Consider the following 20,530-nt stretch of genomic DNA (forward strand, 5'->3'; position numbering starts at 1 on the left):
GCGCTCTTCTGCTTGCTGTCCCCTCTGCCTGACCACGTTCCCCCATGGACTCCAAGGCCAGTTTCCTTACTCCCTTCAGTTCAATGACCACCTCCTCAGGGAGGCTGTCCCTGGCCATTTTGTCTAAAACGGCAGCCCCCAATGCTCCCTCCCCTCCCCTCTGCTCTATCTTCCTTCCTGTCACTTATCACTATGTAGCATAATGAATATTTTACTGGCTTACTTTTGTCTGTGTCTCCCCGCTAGAACATAAGCTCCACAGGACAGATTGTGGTCTATTTTGTTCACTTCTGTATCTCCAGTCCCTAGAACAATGCCTGTTACACGGGAGGTGATCAACAAATATTTGTTGAATAAATGATTTCACTTAACACTCACAACAGCCCAGGATAAGTATTCCCATTGCAGTGTAACTCAAGTTTGCGCCTTGCTTTTTCATTTATTATCGTGTCCCATGCATCCTCCATTTTACCACAGACTCTCCACAAGTGTGATTTTTAATGGCTGTGTGACTTCCATCCAAGTGCATGTGCTTTAATATCCTTGAGCATTCCTGCATCATTGGAGCATATAAATTATTTTGAGTCCTTTGCATTATAAATAGGGAACTTTTTTTGTTATAGTAATACTGAATTTATTTTTAGGATGGATTCACCAAAGCCAATTACTAACCATTCTTAAAGTAAGAAAACATAATTTTATTTATTTTTAATTTACTTTTTTATTGAAGTATAGTTGATTTATAATATTGCATTAATTTCTGCTGTATAGCAACATCTTTTTTATATTCTTTTCCATTATGGTTTATCCCAGGATATTGAATATAGTCTCCTGTGCTCTACAGTAGGACCTTGTTTATCCATTCTATACATAATAGTTTGCATTTACTAACACCAAACTTCCAGTCCATTCCTCCCCCATATCCCCTCCCCCTTGGCAACTGCAAGTCTGTTCTCTACATCTGTGAGTCTGTTGCTATTTCATAGATATGTTCATTTGTGACATATTTTAGATTCCACATCTAAGTGATATCATATGGTATTTGTCTTTCTTCTTCTGCCTTACTTCACTTAGTATGACAATCTCTAGTTGCCTCCAGAAAACATAATTTTAAACTGCTGTTTTAATGACCGTACTCAAGAGGAGGGGGCCCTTTTTCACAACCACTGGGCCTTCTCAGTTAAGCTTTACTAGAGCCTGTGTGAGTCCCCCAGCCCTGTCCTTCTAGATTATATCATGAAGAACCCACCAGAGAAGACTGCCACGCATTGCTCTCTCCCATATCTCTTCCCACCACTACTGGATTTTCCGGGGAAGTTATTATATTAACTTAATTCACCAAATATTTGTTGAATATTTATTAGTTATAATGAATGTGGGGGAAGTCTGAGGATCAATATGATACAATGTCTGACACCAAGGAGCCTATGACGAGGACATACAAGACTTTCACTATACCCCAGATGTGTTAGGCCCCAAATCTTGATTTCTCATGCATACTTTCTCTTGGGTTCCAGCATGGTCATTGGGCTCCTTTACTTGACCTCCATGTACCCCCAAGTCAGTGCTTCCAGATCTGCACTCTCAAATCCACTTCTTCTTCTGTATTCACTATTCACTGCTAAGTCACTAAGGCTGGAAACCTGGGAGTCATCTTTACTTCTTCCCCTCCCTGTCCTCTCCCACTTTCCCCCATGCAGTTGACCACAGGTTTTCCGATACTCTAAGATCGTTTTCAAATGCATCCCCTTCTCTCCATCCTCACTGTCCCTTCCTTAGTTGAGGTGGACATCATCATTCATCTGCATCATTAGACTACTATTTTATTCTGACATGCCTGACTCTTGTCATGTCCCAACTTCAATTCACTTTCCTCACTGAAGTAATTAATAGTTAATCATTTTATCAACTGCTTGCTTAAAGCTCTTCAATGGCTTCCTGATACGTAAATGACAAAATCCAAATATGCAAGAAGATTCTCCATGATCTAGTCCCTGCCTCCATCACCCACCATATCTCCCACTACTCTGTGGGTGCATCCCATGCACTAGCCTCATTGAATTACTCTTAAATCTCCAAACACTCTGCACCCTGGCTCATACCTCCAGTCACTTTACATCCTCTCTGACTGGAATTCCCTTTCCTCTGTGTCCTGCATTACTTCTTCGCAAACCTCAAGACCTAATGCAAGCCTTTCCTGATCAATTGACCCTTCCCTGATTTCAGCCATAGTCGAGCACACCCTTTGTTACCTCACCCTGTGACAGCACTTATCAATTGTTTCCTGTCTGTCTCCATTACCTACTGCGACTTCCTATCGGGCAAGAGCTGTATCTTATTCCTCTTTGTGAGGCTCAAGAGAGTTTATTATATTTTTTAAAAAAGAATGAATGAACTGATGCATAAATAAATTGAGAGAGAAGAAAGCCTTCTAGAAACATGAAACTAGAGTAACAGAGAAGAAGACCAGGGATGAAGGGGTCAGAAAGGACAGCAACAGAGAAAGGGACAGGCACCCATGGCCTCTTTTACTTTTGTTTGAGGCAACAGATGGGACATAAAATATTCAGAAGCCGAGTGCGTCATTTCTTTTGAGAAATTTCTAATCAGCCTAAAAGGGGACTCATGATGGCTTCAGCCTGCCCTATCAGCTTGCAAGGCCCAAGAGAATCTGAGCCATTAGCTATAAAAATAAACTCCAGCCAGCAGGGGCCTATACTGGAGCCTCCTCTTTAGGGATCCAGAGCAGCTGGTGTCTTTTTTTAAACTCCTGTCTTGGGAGCTGCCCCTGGCACAGAAACCCTCCGCTTCCCTGGGAATCTCCTCTGTTATCTTATCCAGGTTGTCCATCTTTCCTAGAAAACCTAATGACAATTCTGGGCAAGCTGGCTTTGTATGGGAACCATATTTATACAAATCGCTATTCAGACTATGCCATCTGACATGGCCTGGGAATGGGACAGGGTATTTGTAATTCCCAGCAAGGCTAAACCACTCCCTGATAAATCTCCTTCCACTGTAGAGGTAAAGATTTTAGAGGAGGGCTTCCCTGGTGGCGCAGTGGTTGAGAGCCCGCCTGTCGATGCAGGGGACATGGGTTCATGCCCCGGTCCGGGAAGATCCCACATGCCGCGGAGCATCTGGGCCCGTGAGTCATGGCCGCTGAGCCTGCGCGTCTGGAGCCTGTGCTCCACAACGGGAGAGGCCACAACAGTGAGAGGCCCGCGTACCGCAAAAAAAAAAAAAAAAAAAGATTTTAGAGGAATGTCCGTCTTTCCATCCCAGTCTGCTCCCAGTAGCCTAACGTCCCCCCTCTTTTCATAAGTTGCAATCTTCCAGTCTTACCTCTGTCATCCTCCCAGAGTTCTCACTTCCTAGTACCTAAACCGCCCGTCTCTTCCTTCATCCCCACATCGCTTCACGTCTGGGTCTCCCCTCCTTCACCCTCTCAGTTCCTTTTGTCCTCACCTTTCTACTCTTTCCTGGGCTCCCTTCTGATAGAACCCAGAAGAGAGGTGAGCGCGGTACCAGGATGAGGCCGTGCTGGGATGAGCCTGCAAGTTGGGAGGCGAAGTCTGGGATTCCTTTTCCTGTTGCATCAGTACAATGTGCACAATGACCTGCTGTTAACATTTTCTGGCTTGTTTAAATGTGCTTGTTGAACTGATTTTTCCTCTGCCTGTGCTTTTGGCCTTCCTCTCCTTTTGTGCACCCATCCCATCCCATAAGCAGAGGCTGACATTGAGCCTTTGATAATAGGGCTACTCTGTGGCGGTTTAGGAGAGAGGAGAGCATGACAGTGAGGCCACGGAGGCCCCCATCCACACAGCAGGAAAACACCGCACTCTCTGAAACTCAAGGGACTAGAATTAAGTCAATGCTGTAATACGACAGGCGAGAAGCCTCTGGCATTCAAGAAGAAAGTCGCTATGGAAACGCCAGTCGTGGTCCTTCCTCCTTCTTCTGTCCTCCTCACATAACAGCCTGTCTGAGGAATTAGACACTCTCCTGCTCCTGGCTTGTGGTGGTTTCCCTGCTTAGCTGGTTATCGTCGCGGTGATGATATGTCCGTCCATTTACTGTGTTCTCCACTCTCCCGTCTCAGAGACGCTTCTTTGGACCTTGGGCCCTGCTGACAGTGCAGTGGGTCGTGTGACCCGAAAGGCTGCAGCTGACTTGACATAGGCAGGCCCTTGACTCAGCGGTGGCCCATCGCCGGCTGGTCGGTGAGCGATTATATTCTCTTTTCAAAATCTGAGTTGAAACACAATGAAACTAGTGGGATGGAGATGGGATAAAGCTGAGAGGTTATGTAGATATGGGACTGGAAACAATCATTCTTGGCCATATGCCTTTGGATAATTAAGCAGAGAAGGCCACTCCTCAGAAAGAAGTACGAAGTAGAGATGAGAAGCCGCGCAAACCCAGAGAAAGGGGAGATGGGGAGGGTAACGTCCATCCTTGAAATGTGGCTCTACCTCCCTGCTGAGGGGCCACAAAACTCCCCTGCACACCAGTCACCCTGTCAGCGTGAGCTCATCTGAGTCGGCTTCTGTCCCATGAAACGAATGACGTGTGACTCATACAGGCCTGAAAGACCTGGACTTTTTGGAAAGCAGACTAATACTGGCACTTAATGAATACTTGCCACATGCTCTGTCTAGGTACATGGTAAATATTCAGTATATTATATCTTTCTAAAATTCGCTCCTCCTAGCAATCCTAGGCAGCTGATATATTTTCTTCACATATACATAAGGAAATTGTGGCCTAGAATGGTAAAATAACTTGTTCGGGGGTCACACAGCTAGAGGAAAAAAGAATTGGAATTCCACACAGGTCTGGCTGACTCCAAAGCTGATATCTTTCCACAATAGTGCACTACCTTCTGCCACCTTCAAGACAAGGTGCCGCTCTGTCTTACACACTGTCTGAACAGGGAGGGCGGGCAGAAGGTAGGTGCTGCTTCTGAGTCTTGGTTATACACTCTATGACTTGCGCATTGTCCCCTGCTTCCCTGCTGCAGGCATTGGAGGGCAGGATCACTCCTCGGCAGTCCGGCCGCCAGGAAGGAGAATGGCTGGTGAGCAGGGTGGGGTCTGGCGGGGGTCTGGGGCTGAAGAAGGCAGTGGTAGCCCACTTGGTCGGCTTGTCCAGGGCAGCATGTGAAAGAGCTGCCCCCTCCACCCAGCACCAAAATCCTGAGGTAGCTTGCAGCGAAAAGGAAGCTGGGTTCTAACCCTGTGTCTGCCGTGACCTCGGGACAGCCACTTCTGAGCCTCCGTCTCCCCATCTGTAAAATTCAGGAGGGCTAGATGAGGTCAGTGTTTCCCGAAGTGGAACCTTGAACACTCATGGGGCATGCAGTGATTTTAGCGCATGAAAACAGCCTTAAATAGCACCAAATCACAGCATAAAAATGTTATTTCCGTATCAGTTCTCCCTTCACTCTCCTAAGTAAGGTAAAGAGAAACTCACAGATGGGTTTTTGGCATGTTTTAAATTACTTTCAGTCACTTTGTAAGTTTCCTTTAATTTTTTTTTTGGCCATGCTGTGCGGCTTGCGGGATCTTAATTCCCCAACCAGGGATCAAACCCATGCCCCCTGCCGTGGAAGTGTGGAGCCCTAACCACTGGACCGCCAGGGAAGTCCCCCTTTAAAATTTTTTGCAAGTGGCTAAGAGAATAGATTTTAAAAGTTCTCACCACACACATACGAAATTGTAACTATATGAGGTGGTGAGTGTGTTAAATGACCTTATTGTGGTAATCATTTCATAATATATACATATATAAAATCAGAACATTGTACACCTTAAACTTACACAATATTATGTGTCGATTACATCTCAATAAAGTTGGAAAAATAAATAAACAGAACTTTGAAATTTGTGTGCATTGTATTTATTTTTACCACTACCTTCTATTCATGGGTTTTCATGACTTTATATCAAATTTCCTTCTGAAATAAGTTTAAAAATAGACTTGCACAATGATAGCTACCATTTATTGAGTGGCTACTCTGTGCCATGTACTTCATATATATTATTCCTAATTTCCCCAACAATTCTAAGATACGAATCATTATCTCTATTTTATAGCTGAGGCAACTGAGGACCAAAAAGGCTAAGTAATATGCGTGAAGTCAGATACCTAGTAAGTGACTGAACGAGGATTTGAACAGATTTGTCTGATTCTGAAGCACATGTTCTTTCCACTATCCTATCCTCTCCACTAGAATCTAATATCTGAACCTACACTAGGGAAGCAGTTCCAACACGCTTTGCTCAGACTTTAGCCCCTGTGACCTCTCTGCCACAACGGACACTCTCTCCTTTCTGAATTCCTCTCCTGGTTTGCCTTTATGCAACTTCTCCTCTCCACTTCCTGATCATGTCTTCCTCTCAATTTCTGGCCCCTCATCTCCTTATGTGTTTTATGTTGTCTTTCACTCTTGCTCTAGACTATTGAAAAGCAACATCTTTCCCAATTAGATGTGAATCGCAGCCCTAGAGCTGCTTTTATGAGTAACGTAATCAATGCTACTGGCTGCATTTTGTCAGCGCTGAGGGCTGAGGAGCGCTGTAATGTCCCCAGGTAGGTAAGGTGAGTAGGCATGAACCCAGACACTCGGGCTCAGATCAAGATAGAAGGGGACTTGGAGCTCCAGTGACTTGGGTGTGTGTGCACGCATGTGCGTGCGTGTGTGTGTGTGTGTAGGTAGAGGAAGTTGTGGTACTTTCTCCATAGGGGTCAAACAGGGACGAGCGGGGAATAGGATTGGGGGTTGGAGAAGAAAAGAAAACAAAACTCTTGACACAAGAAAGAGCAGCCCTGGAGACGTGGTGGCAGCCTGAGTGCAAGGAGAATAAATGTCAGTATGGGACTCTCAGGGAGAGGGCAGAGCCCATGGGCTTTAGGAAGTCTGTAGATTGTACCGAGTTGCAGGCATTCTTCCTCTGTCCTGTGACTCTGTTATGACTATCTCCAGGCTTAGTTAGCTATATTAGAGGTAACTTGGAGAAGTGCCCACAGGGGTTGGGCAGCAAAGGGCTGCTGGTCTCTCCATACAGCTCCTCTCTGAGGCCAGAGCGGTGGGCACTGCTGGTCTAGAATCCAGAGTGACCAGCAACCAAGCAAGCGTGGCTATTTGGTAGCAAGCAAGGAGCTAACAACAATGAGAACTAGTACAGAGCAGACTGAAGCAGAGACGTTCTTGAGATCAAGTCCCTTTTCCCCAAACCTAACAGAAGCAGCAGCCTCTGGTAAGGAGGAGAGGCTGGACCCCACTATCCACTGACCATCCGGGAGGTTCCCTGTGCCACTGGTATTGACAAACAAACACAAACAGAAGTTACAAATAAGGACCCGGAATCCGAGTGGCCTTGGAACCAAGCCACACTCCCCTCCGCCTCTGCAAGGTGTAACTGGAGGGGACAGATTGCCCTCAATGTTTGAGTGACTTGACCTGCATGCTATAGTGGGAGAGTTTTTGGAGTCAAAATCATCTAAGATTAAACTGCTAAAGCCACATTTGACGTCTTTGGATCTTAGTTTCCTTATCTATAAAGTGAAATAAAAATACTGAGCTCACACCATCGCTGTGAAAATGAACTGCGGCAACAGTGGCCGGTGGCCGGCACAGGACTTGCACTTAGCAGGGGCTCAGTGATGACGCCTCACCTGCCTCCTTGGCCCTGGACTCCTAACCCGACCCCCAACCAGGTCCCAACACTCTGGGCATCACCCGTGGAGGTCGGATCCTACCTTTGGTTAGGGAGTGAATCCCGAGCTTGACCTGGGAAAAGTTCCCACTTCCGATTTCCCCTCGGATGCGGTAAAAGCCGATTCGTTTCCCCAGAGTGATCTCCCTCACCACCTTCTGGTCTTGGGACATGTCCTGGGTCAACTTCTCGAAGGGCGTCAGCTGGCGAGGCTGCCCCTCTCCGTCCTCCTTGGCGCACTCCGTCTGGCCGCCGCTCTCCATGCTCTCTCGCCGGTCCCACCTGGCATAGCGGGGGTTCTCCAGGCCGCCTCCATTCACATACACGGCAGTCATCGTCCTCCACAGGCCCACGTTTCCATCTCAGCAGAGGCACCGATGGGGGGCAGGCTGGGGAGGGGCCGAAGGGGCCGGGCGGGTGGGAGATGGGAGTTGACTGCCAGAGCCCTGTGTCCTTGAGAGCCGGGCAAAGACTCTTGAATGCGCAAACCCCCTTCTCAGCTTCAGCCGGGGGAGGGCAGAGGCCAGTGCCAGAACCACCTACCAGCCAAGCCCGAAGCCGCCCTCACTCGAGACCTTCCTTCACGTTGAACTTCCCAGCTCTAACTGAACCATCAGGCACACGTCCAAGTACCAGAGCCGCTTCCCTGATCAGGCTCCAAGAACTTTCTGGCTGGCCGTGCTGGTGCTCTGTGGTAGGTGGCTGTGTCCCAAAACAAAGGCTCCAGTTTGCTATTTCCTTTGATGGCCAGAGGATCTTTTGCTCTGGTGTGTAAAAGCCCCGCAGAGGCCCTCAGGTCTCTGCTGCTGGCGCGTATCTCTGACCTTCTTCATTTTGCACTTTTGCTGTCAAGTTGCAAGGCCCTGGAGACCTGATAATCTGGACCCCAGGAAAGAAGAAACTTGCAAATCAGCCTTCTGGTCACACGGGCAGCCAGAGGAGGATTAAATCCCTGCAATGCCACTTTAGCCGGCCTTTATTTAGATGAGCCTTCCTCTAAGCCGCGAGCTGTCTCAAAAATTTGGTGGGTGCTACTTCATCCTAAGAACAGAGAATAAGGAAATGTATTAGCCCATGCTAATGTACAGTACGGGATTTATAATGAATGTGAAACTGCTTGGTAAGCACCAGTCTAAAAGCACTCTACAAATTTCAGTTATGACTCATATCAGTAGTAAATGCTTGATCACATATGATTTAATAAGAAGAAAATGTACGCACACACACTCCTCGATCTACATTTCAGAAAAGCCCTCACAGCCTGTAAATATTTCTAGCAAAATAATTTTTCTACTTCTGTTTCTGGATTGCTTTGAAGCCAGACTTTTAAAATAATAATACAGTAGGGAATTCCCTGGCGGTCCAGTGGTTAGGACTCTACACTTCCACTGCCGGGGGCCAGGGTCTGATCCCACGAGCCACGTGTCATGGCCAAAAAAAAAAGGAATTGGTAGGTACAGTGGAAACGCCTTTAGTAAAATCTGTCAGCTTTTCTGGTCACATCATTTATAAAATAAAGTGACCACGATGTCAAATTTTGAAATAAAATGATAAGACGATCATCATAATGACAAAGATTTCCTATCAGTTTTCAAAAGTTCTTACACTGATTCAAATAACAATGTGTTATATTTCCTTTACCCTGTATGTTCTCATACACCGGCTAATTTTTCTCCTAGGCTTATTTTCTAGGTATTTCTAATCAGGTGTCAGCCTCCAGGCCCAGCAGCTCATTTTTTTTTTTTTTTTGCTGTACGCGGGCCTCTCACTGTTGTGGCCTCTCCCGTTGCGGAGCACAGGCTCCGGACGCACAGGCTCAGCGGCCATGGCTCACGGGCCCAGCCGCTCCGCGGCATATGGGATCCTCCCAGACCGGGGCACGAACCCGTATCCCCTGCATCGGCAGGCGGACTCTCAACCACTGCGCCACCAGGGAGGCCCCCCAGCAGCTCATTTTGAAGGTTCAGAAACAGGGTAATGTTACTGGAGGGCAAAGTCTATGGCCTCGGGCTTCCCTGGTGGCGCAGTGGTTGAGAGTCCGCCTGCTGATGCAGGGGACACAGGTTCGTGCCCCGGTCCGGGAAGATCCCACATGCCGTGGAGCGGCTGGGCCCGTGAGCCATGGCCGCTGAGCCTGCTCGTCCGGAGCCTGTGCTCTGCAGCAGGAGAGGCCACAAAGGGAGAGGCCACAACGGGAGAGGCCACAACAGTGAGCGGCCCGCGTTTACCGCAAACAAACAAACAAACAAACAAAAAAGATCTCCTCAGATCCCTGGCAGAAAGAGACCACGCAGACAAGAAGTGGTGTAACAATTTTAATTCTGAAAGAAACTTTAGCTTCACCTACGCAAAGAGAGTAAGGCCTTTCAACAGGATGCAGTGCTCGATCGCCTCGTGTTCCTGCAGGTTCCAGAACTTCTTGGCTCTGTGTCCTTCCTGGGCCTTGCTCAGGACTCCAGGCTTGCCTCTCTCCCAGTGCCTCGCCACAATGCTGTCATTACCAACCCCAACTAGATAAGCACCTGGAGGGCAGGAACCTGCACCTTATTCTTTGAACTCCCAGGGCTCAGCCCAGTGCCTGGAAGTTTTACAATAAGCATTTGTTGAAGAAGGAATGAATTAACTTACCAACTGATTGATCATTACATTCAGGTATGATCTATGGAGTAGAGGTAAATATTTTATTTATAGACACATAACACTATCCCAACATATACTTGAATTATCTCAGAAAGCTTATTTCAGTCCACATTTCCAAGGCCTGGGCTACCTTCTACTGGCCAATAGTATTCCTGGCCCCGCCTTCTTGTGTAGGTGAAAGCTTAGCCTGAATTCCACCATCCAACTGAGAATTGCTACAGTACTGCTTAGAAATCCAAAGTCTTCAAATTATAATGCACTGGTTAGAGAGGGAAACAGGAGCTCTCATTCATTGTTAGAGGGCATAGATTGGTACAACTGCTTGGAGAACAATTAGCTATTAAAGTACAAGTGTATGTATCCTTGCTACAGTACTGCTTAGAAATCCAAAGCCTCCAAATTATAATGCACTGGTTAGAGAGGGAAACAGGAGCTCTCATTCATTGTTACAGGGTATAAATTGGTACAATTGCTTGGAGAATAATTGGCTATAGGTATTAAAGTACAAGTGTTCGTATCCTTTGCCTCAGCTATTCCACTTGAATTTACCCTGCACGTACATTCACAAAGGTATACATATTTCTAATATAAAGATGGCTAGATAGATATTCACTGCTGTATTGTTCTGTAGGAAAAAACTAGACATTAATTAATTAAATGCCCATCAGTAGGGACAAGTTAAATAAGTTACAATACATACATATATAAAAATAGTGGATTATTTGTGAAATAATTCCTTGTACGTGTGAAAAAGAATGAGTTATGATATCCGAGACACATTGTTAAGAGGTCAGTAGAGTTTACATAATGTGATATCAGAAGTATAAGAAAGAGGAGGGGGCTTCCCTGGTGGCGCAGTGGTTGACAGTCTGTCTGCCGATGCAGGGGACACGGGTTCGTGCCCCGGTCCGGGAAGATCCCACATGCCACGGAGCGGCTGGGCCCGTGAGCCATGGCCGCTGAGCCTGCACGTCCGGAGCCTGTGCTCCGCAACGGGAGAGGCCACAACAGGGAGAGGCCCGCGTACCGCAAAAAAAAAAAAAAAAAAAAAAAACAAGAAAGAGGAGGGTATACCTGAGAAACTGGCAATATTTACTGCATTCGAAGAGGGGAGTTGTTGGACTGGGAACCAGAATGAGAAAAAGCTGTGTATTTTTCACTATTTACTCTTTTTATATGATTTACCTTTTTTTCATGTGCATGTATTTACCTTTAAAGAGAAAATTAAAAATATGTAATATGTTGCCATCTTACACAATTGGTATACAGAAAGTTTGCTTTACTTTTGGTTATACAGGGAGATTGCCACACCTGATTGTCTAATACTAATGGACTGCTTTTAAAATCAAAAGATAATTAGGGACTTCTAGTTATATACAGAATTTTATGCTTTCATTTATCTCTATTTCCTTCCAAACCCCCACAGTAGGAATAGGAGGGGAAAAGGCATAAACCCATAAGGACAAACAGAGTAAGAGAGGTAATAGCAGGTGTAAGATACCAACACATCTGGGGGAGATGGAAAGCAAATTGAGGAGTAGTTAATGACTCTGCAAAGACAGTGAAGAAAACTGCAAAACTGGACACGCCAATGAGATATACCTTTCTGAACGCTCAAGAGACTTCAAACTATAAGAGACCAACTACCTCAAAGTTTGGAGGATTGAAGCAGACCAAAAATGGGGTTTGTCTGAATGTAGAGCAGTGAGACCCCCGGCCCCTTTCCTCCTCAGAGCCAGTTTGCTACTCTCTCTGCCCACTCCCAGGCCAGCTCAGGAGCACAAGGCACAGGAGAATCCATTAGCTCAGATCCAGTTATGGGATCACTGTTTCCCTCTTCTCTCTGCACCCCTAAACCCTTGAGTTTCCAGAATAAAGGGAAACACGTATATAATCTGCCAGGCAGGGGATTCCTCTTTTGGTTAAAGAGAAAAGACCTCCTGAAACCCATATTCGGAGGTTCTCCAACCCAAAGCCCGCCTGACCACCTACTGTGCAGTCCTCCAGGTGCCAGTTTCACTTGCAGGCAAGGAGCTTCCAATCAGATTTATGTGCCTTCTGCTTAGAATGAATGTCCAGCCAAGAGGCGTCAGACACCTGAGGAAAGGCTCCACAATGAAAGGAAGAAAGCATACCTACCCCCCTTGGCTGCTCGCCCGTGGGGTGAGGCAGGGATTCCGTGTGGCTGACAGGGTCTTGGTGCACTGGCCACATGTCAGGCCTGAGCCTCTGAGGTGGGAGAGTCGAGTTCAGGACATTGGTCCACCAGAGACCTCCCAGCCCCATGTAATATCAAATGGCGAAACCTCTCCCAGAGATCTCCTTCTCAACACTACCCAGCTCCACTCGATGACCAGCAAGCTACAGTGCTGGACACCTGATGCCAAACAACTAGCAAGAGAGGAACACAACGCCACCCATTAGCAGAGAGGCTGGCTAAAATCATAATAAGTTTACAGACCCCAAAACACACCACTGGACGTGGTCCTGCCCACCAGAAAGACAAGATCAGGCCTCATCCACCAGAACACAGGCACTAGTCCCCTCCACCAGGAAGCCTACAAAAGCCACTGAACCAACCTTACCCACTGGGAGCAGACACCAAAAACAACAGGAAATACAAATCTGTAGCCTGCAAAAGGGAGAACCCAAACACAGTAAGTTAAGCAAAATGAGGACACAGAGAAATACACAGCAGATGAAGTAGCAAGGTAAAAACCCACCAGACCAAACAAATGAAGAGGAAATAGGCAGTCTACTTGAAAAAGAATTCAAAGTAATGATAGTAAAGATGATCCAAAATCTTGGAAATAGAATGGAGAAAATACAAGAAACATTTAACAAGGACCTAGAAGAACTAAAGAGCAAACAAACAATGATGAACAACACAATAAATGGAATTAAAAATTCTCTAGAAGGGATCAATAGCAGAATAACTGAGGCAGAAGAATGGATAAGTGACCTGGAAGACAAAGTAGTGGAAATAAATACCGCAGAGCAGAATAAAGACAAAAGAATGAAAAGAATTGAGGACAATCTCAGAGACCTCTTGGACAACATTAAATGCACCAACATTCGAATTATAGGGGTCCCAAAAGAAGAAGACAATAAAAAAGGGACTGAGAAAATATTTGAAGAGATTATAGTTGAAAACTTCCCTAATACAGGTAAGGAAATAGTCAGTCAAGTCCAGGAAGCACAGAGAGTCCCATACAGCATAAATCCAAGGAGAAACATGCCAAGACACATATTAATCAAACTATCAAAAATTAACTACAGGGCTTCCCTGGTAGCGCAGTGGTTGAGAGTCCTCCTGCCGATGCAGGGGACACAGGTTTGTGCTCCGGTCCAGGAAGATCCCACGTGCCACGGAGCGGCTGGGCCCATGAGCCATGGCCGCTGAGCCTGTGTGTCCGGAGCCTGTGCTCTGCAATGGGAGAGGCCACAACAGTGAGAGGCCCGCGTACCGCACACACACACACACACACACACAAATTAACTACAAAGAAAAAATATTAAAAACAGCAAGGGAGAAGCAACAATTAACATACAAGGGAATCCCCTTAAGGTTAACAGCTGATCTTTCAGCAGAAACTCTGAAAGCCAGAAGGGAGTAGCAGGACATATTTAAAGTGATGAAGGAGAAAAACCTACAACCAAGACTACTCTACCCAGCAGATCTCATTCAGATTTGACGGAGAAATTAAAACTTTTACAGACAAGCAATGGCTAAAAGAATTCAGCACCACCAAACCAGCTCAACAACAAATGTTAAAGGAACTTCTCTAGGCAGGAAACACATGAGAAGGAAAAGACTTACAATAACAAACCCAAAACAATTAAGAAAATTGTAATAGGAACATACATATCGATAACTACCTTAAATGTAAATGGATTAAATGCTCCAACTAAAAGACACAGATTGGCTGAATGGATACAAAAACAAGACCCATATATATGCTGTCTACAAGAGACCCACTTCAGACCTAGGGACACATACAGACTGAAAGTGAGTGGATGGAAAAAGATATTCCATGCATATGGGAATCAAAAGAAATCTGGAGTAGCAATTCTCATATCAGACAAAATAGACTTTAAAATAAAGACTATTACAAGAGACAAAGAAGGACACTGCATAATGATCAAGGGTTCAATCCAAGAAGATATAACAATTGTAAATATTTATGCACCTAACCTAGGGGCACCTCAGTACATAAAGCAAATGCTAACAGCCATAAAAGGGGAAATTGACAGTAACACAATCATAGTAGGGGACTTTAACACCCCACTTTCACCAATGGACAGATCATCCAAACTGAAAATAAATAAGGAAACACAAGCTTTAAATGATACATTAAAGAAGATGGATTTAATTGATATTTATAGGACATACCATCCAACAACAGCAGATTACACTTTCTTCTCAAGTGCTTAGGGAACATTTTCCAGGATAGATCATATCTTGGGTCACAAATCAAGCCTTGGTAACTTTAAGAAAATTGAAATCACATCAAGTATCTTTTCTGACCACTACGCATGAGACTAGATATCAATTACAGGAAAAGATCTGTAAAAGATACAAACACATGGAGGGTAACAAATACACTACTAAATACCAAGAGATCATGGAAGAAATCAAAGAGGAAATCAAAAAATACCTAGAAACAAATGACAATGAAAACACGATGACCCAAAACCTATGGGATGCAACAAAAGCAGTTCTAAGAGGGAAGTTTATACTAATACAACCCTACGTCAAGAAACAAGAAACAGGGCTTCCCTGGTGGCGCAGTGGTTGAGAGTCCGCCTGCCAATGCAGGGGACATGGGTTCGTGCCCCGGTCCAGGAATATCCCACGTGCCATGGAGTGGCTGGGCCCGTGAGCCATGGCCGCTGAGCCTGCACGTCCGGAGCCTGTGCTCTGCAATGGGAGAGGCCACAGCACTGAGAGGCCTGAGTACCGAAAAAAAAAAAAAAAGAAGAAGCAAGAAACAGCTCAAATAAACAACCTAAACTTATACCTAAAGCAATTAGAGAAAGAAGAACAAAAAACCCCAAAGTTAGCAGAAGGAGAGAAATCATAAAGATCAGATCAGAAATAAATGAAAATGAAGGAAATGATAGCAAAGATCAATAAAACTAAAAGCTGGTTCTTTGAGAAGATAAACAAAATTGATAAATCATTAGCCAGACTCATCAAGGAAAAAAAGGCAGGAGACTCAAATCAGTAGAATTAGAAATGAAAAAGGAGATGTAACAACTGACACTGCAGAAATACAAAGGATCATGAGAGATTACTACAAGCAACTCTATGCCAATAAAATGGACAACCTGGAAGAAATGGACAAATTCCTAGAAAAGTACAACCTTCCGAGACTGAACCAGGAAGAAATAGAAAATATAAACATACCAATAACAAACACTGAAATTGAAACTCTGATTAAAAATCTTCCAACAAACAGAAGTCCAGGACCAGATGGCTTCACAGGTGAATTCTATCAAACATTTAGAGGAGAGCTAACACCTGTCCTTCTCAAAGTCTTCCAAAATATAGCAGAGAGAGGAACACTCCCAAACTCATTCTACGAGGCCACCATCACCCTGACACCAAAACCAGACAAAGATGCCACAAAAAAAGAAAACTACAGGCCAATATCACTGATGAACATAGATGCAAACATCCTCAACAAAATACTAGCAAACAGAATCCAACAACACATTAAAAGGATCATACACCATGATCAAGCGGGGTTTACCCCAGGAATGCAAGGATTCTTCAATATATGCAAATCAATCAATGTGTTACACCATATTATCAAATTGAAGGAGAAAAAACATATGATCATCTCAATAGATGCAGAAAAAGCTTTTGACAAAATTCAACACCCATTTACGATAAAAAACCCTCCAGAAAGTAGGCATAGAGGGAACTTTCCTCAACATAATAAAGGCCATATATGACAAACCCACAGCCAACATCATTCTCAATGGTGAAAAACTGAAACCATTTCCACTAAGATCAGGAACAAGACAAGGTTGCCCACTGTCACCACTATTATTCAACATAGTTTTGGAAGTTTTAGCCACAGTAATCATAGAAGAAAAAGAAATGAAAGGAATCCAAATCGGAAAAGAAGAAGTAAAGCTGTCACTGTTTGCAGATGACATGATACTATACATAGAGAATCCTAAAGATGCTACCAGAAAACTACTAGAGCTAATCAATGAATTTGGTAAAGTAGCAGGATACAAAATTAATGCATAGAACTCTCTAGCATTCCTATACACTAATGATGAAAAATCTGAAACTGAAATTAAGAAAACACTCTCATTTACCATTGCAGCAAAAAGAATATAATACTTAGGAATAAACCTACCTAAGAAGACAAAAGACGTGTATGCAGAAAACTATGAGACACTGATGAAAGAAATTAAATATGATACAAAGAGATGGAGAGATATATCATGTTCTTAGAATGGAAGAATCAACATTGTGAAAGTGACTATACTACCCAAAGCAATCTACAGATTCAATGCAATCCCTATCAAACTACCACTGGCATTTTTCACAGAACTAGAACAAAAAATTTCACAATTTGTATGGAAACACAAAAGACCCCGAATAGCCAAAGCACTCTTGAGAAACAAAAACAGAGCTGGAGGAATCAGGCTCCCCGACTTCAGAGTATACTATAAAGATACAGTAATCAAGACAGTATGGTACTGGCACAAAAACTGAAATATAGATCAATGGAACAGGATAGAAAGCCCAGAGAAAAACCCACGCACATATGGTCACCTTATCTTTGATAAAGGAGGCAAGAATATACAATGGAGAAAAGACAGCCTCTTCAATAAGTGGTGCTGGGAAAACTGGACAGCTACATGTAAAAGAATGAAATTAGAACACTCCCTAACGCCATACACAAAAATATACTCAAAATAGATTAAAGACCTAAATGTAAGGCCAGATACTATAAAACTCTTAGAGGAAAACATAGGCAGAGCATTCTATGACATAAATCACATCAAGATCCTTTTTGACCCACTGCCTAGAGAAATGGAAATAAAAAGAAAAATAAACAAATGGGACCTAATGAAACTTAAAAGCTTCTGCACAGCAAAGGAAACCATAAACAAAACGAAAAGACAGCCCTCAGAATGGGAGAAAATATTTGCAAACCATGTAACTGACAAAGGATTAATGTCCAATATATACAAGCAGCTCATGCAGCTCAATATCAAAAAATGAAACAACCCAATCAAAAATGGGCAGAAGACCTAAATAGACATTTCTCCAAAGAAGATATACAGATTGCCAACAAACACATGAAAGGATGCTCAACATCACTAATCATTAGAGAAATGCAAATCAAAACTACAATGAGATATCATCTCACACCAGTCAGAATGGCCATCATCAAGAAATCTAGAAACAATAAATGCTGGAGAGGGTGTGGAGAAAAGGGAACACTCTTGCACTGCTGGTGGGAATGTGAATTGGTACAGCCACTATGGAGAACAATATGGAGGTTCCTTAAAAAACTAAAAATAGAACTACCATATGACCCAGCAATCCCACTACTAGGCATATACCCTGAGAAAACCATAATTCAAAAAGAGACATGTACCAAAATGTTCATTGCAGCTCTATTTACAATAGCCAGGAGATGGAAACAGTGTCCTTCATCAGATAAATGGATAAAGAAGATGTGGTACATATATACAATGGAATATTACTCAGCCATAAAAAGAAATGAAATTGAGCTATTTGTAATGAGGTGGATGGACCTAGAGTCTGTCATACAGAGTGAAGTAAGTCAGAAAGAGAAAGACAAATACCGTATGCTAACACATATATATGGAATTTAAGAAAAAAAATGTCATGAAGAACCTAGGGGTAAAACAGGAATAAAGACACAGACTTACTAGAGAATGGACTTCAGGATATGGGGAGGGGGAAGGGTAAGCTGTGACAAAGCGAGAGAGAGGCATGGACATATATACCTTACCAAACATAGTAGCTAGTGGGAAGCAGCCACATAGCACAGGGAGATCAGCTCGGTGCTTTGTGACCGCCTGGAGGGGTGGGATAGGGAGGGTGGGAGGCAGGGAGACGCAAGAGGGAAGGGATATGGGAACAGATGTATATGTATGACTGATTCATTTTGTTATAAAGCAGAAACTAAAAAAAAAACTACAATGAGGTATCACCTCACACAGTCAGAATGGCCATCATCAAAAAATCTACAAACAATAAACGCTGGAGAGGTTGTGGAGAAAAGAGAACCCTCTTGCACTGTTGGTGGGAATGTAAATTGATACAGCCACTATGGAGAACACTATGGAGGTTCCTCAAAAAATTAAAAATAGAACTACATTCGACCCAGCAATCCCACTACTGGGCATATACCCTGAGAAAACCATAATTCAAAAAGAGACATGTACCAAAATGTTCATTGCAGCTCTATTCACAATAGCCCGGAGATGGAAACAGCCTAAGTATCCATCATCAGATGAATGGATAAAGAAGATGTGGCACATATATACAATGGAATATTACTCAGGCATAAAAAGAAATGAAATTGAGTTATTTGAAGTGAGGTGGAGGGACCTAGAGAGTGTCATACAGCGTGAAGTCAGAAAGAGAAAAACAAATACCGTATGCTAACACATATATATGGAGTCCTAAAAAAAAAAAAAAGGTTCTGAAGAACCTAGGGGCAGGACAGGAATAAAGACGCAGATGTAGAGAATGGACTTGAGGACATGGGTAATCTGGGACGAAGTGAGAGAGTGGCATGGACATATATACACTACCAAATGTAAAGTAGATAGCTAGCGGGAAGCAGCCACATAGCACAGGGAGATCAGCTCGGTGCTTTGTGACCACCTAGAGGGAGGGTGGGAGGGAGACGCAGGAGGGAGGAGATATGGGGATATATGTATATGTATAGCTGATTCACTTTGTTATACACCAGAAACTAACACACCATCGTAGAGCGATTATACTCCAATAAAGATGTTAAAAAAAAAAAAAGAAAGAAAGCATACCCAACCAAAACAGCAGTGAGAGAAAGGAACTTGAAGGAAACAGAAAGCATTGCAGGAAGCAGAAGACAAAATACTGCATCCATAAAACAAGAACAAAATTCTAAAACCAAACCAAAACAAAACAAAAACCCTCAGAGAACAAGAAAGAGCTCTATTAGAAATTTAAATTAAGGAATTCAATCGAAGAGTTTTTGAAAAAAATCTAGAAGAGATGAACAATAGAGAAATAAAGACAAGAAAAGTGGGTAATCAATTCATGAAGTCCAACATCTAATTATTAGAATTCCCAGATGCACACTATTGTGCTCCCAATAAACAAAGACATACAGTTTCTATTGTACTTGAATTGCCAACAAATCTCAGAAATTTCAAAATTAGTAACGAGTGAGGAAAAACTCCAGATTCTCACATATTCCAATAGAATAAAAAAAGTAAAAGAAAAAATCGAACTAGAAAGATAAATCCTGTTTGGCTGTGAATATTCATTTTTATTTTGCAGGATTTTTTTTCCTAAAGACTTTTCTTAGATGTCTGGAAACAGAAATCCTGATTACAGGTTGTGGAATTGCTATAAATAGTTTATATTTGGACTGCTTTCTAGTAGTGTCCTAAAATATCAAGCTATATTATGTTGAAAATAAGCAATAATGGAAATTATGACATACCTAATTGCAGACGAAATCCTCCCTTTTCTTAGATGCAAGCATGGTTTGCTGTCATTTTACTCTCTGCCCTTTTCATTTTGACCAATTTTTATGGACATAAATGAGAGCTTAGAAACCCAACCAGCCAAAAATATAGTCATGTCATTATAGATCAAAGCCTCTGAGGAGGCAGAATGGTCCTTAATTATTAGCTTACTGTGGCTGCATAGCAATGCATTAAATAAGATTAAAGAAAATGGAGCTTACTTGGTAATTTATTTTCTTGACTTGCAACCCACTGTGAAAATAATATCAAAGAAAACCATTTCGTCTTTGTTCTCTTTGTCTGAGTTTAAATTACAAAACTTCTGGGCAAGGCTCTCAGACAACCTCTTCCTTGGTTGGCAAGGCCAGGCACTGGGTTGCTTAGAAAATAGCTGGGTTTTCTCTGTGTGTGACAACAGAATG

General features: G+C 43.4%; 1 protein-coding gene across 1 annotated transcript in view; it reads right to left on the minus strand.

The window, feature by feature from the left end:
- The window catches only part of NIM1K (NIM1 serine/threonine protein kinase), a gene marked incomplete at its 3' end in the record, with an annotated part of 46,638 nt that overhangs the window by 13,630 nt on the left and 12,478 nt on the right, over positions 1–20,530 (minus strand). Inside the window, exon 2 of the mRNA XM_082622364.1 lies at positions 7,768–8,765. Coding sequence (XP_082478490.1) covers positions 7,768–8,059 — 292 coding nt within the window. The 5' untranslated portion in view covers positions 8,060–8,765. The remainder of the gene's footprint in view (positions 1–7,767; positions 8,766–20,530) is intronic.

This window comes from Mesoplodon mirus (genome assembly GCF_964341445.2).
Source record: "Mesoplodon mirus genome assembly, chromosome: 5".
Taxonomy (NCBI): domain Eukaryota; kingdom Metazoa; phylum Chordata; class Mammalia; order Artiodactyla; family Ziphiidae; genus Mesoplodon; species Mesoplodon mirus.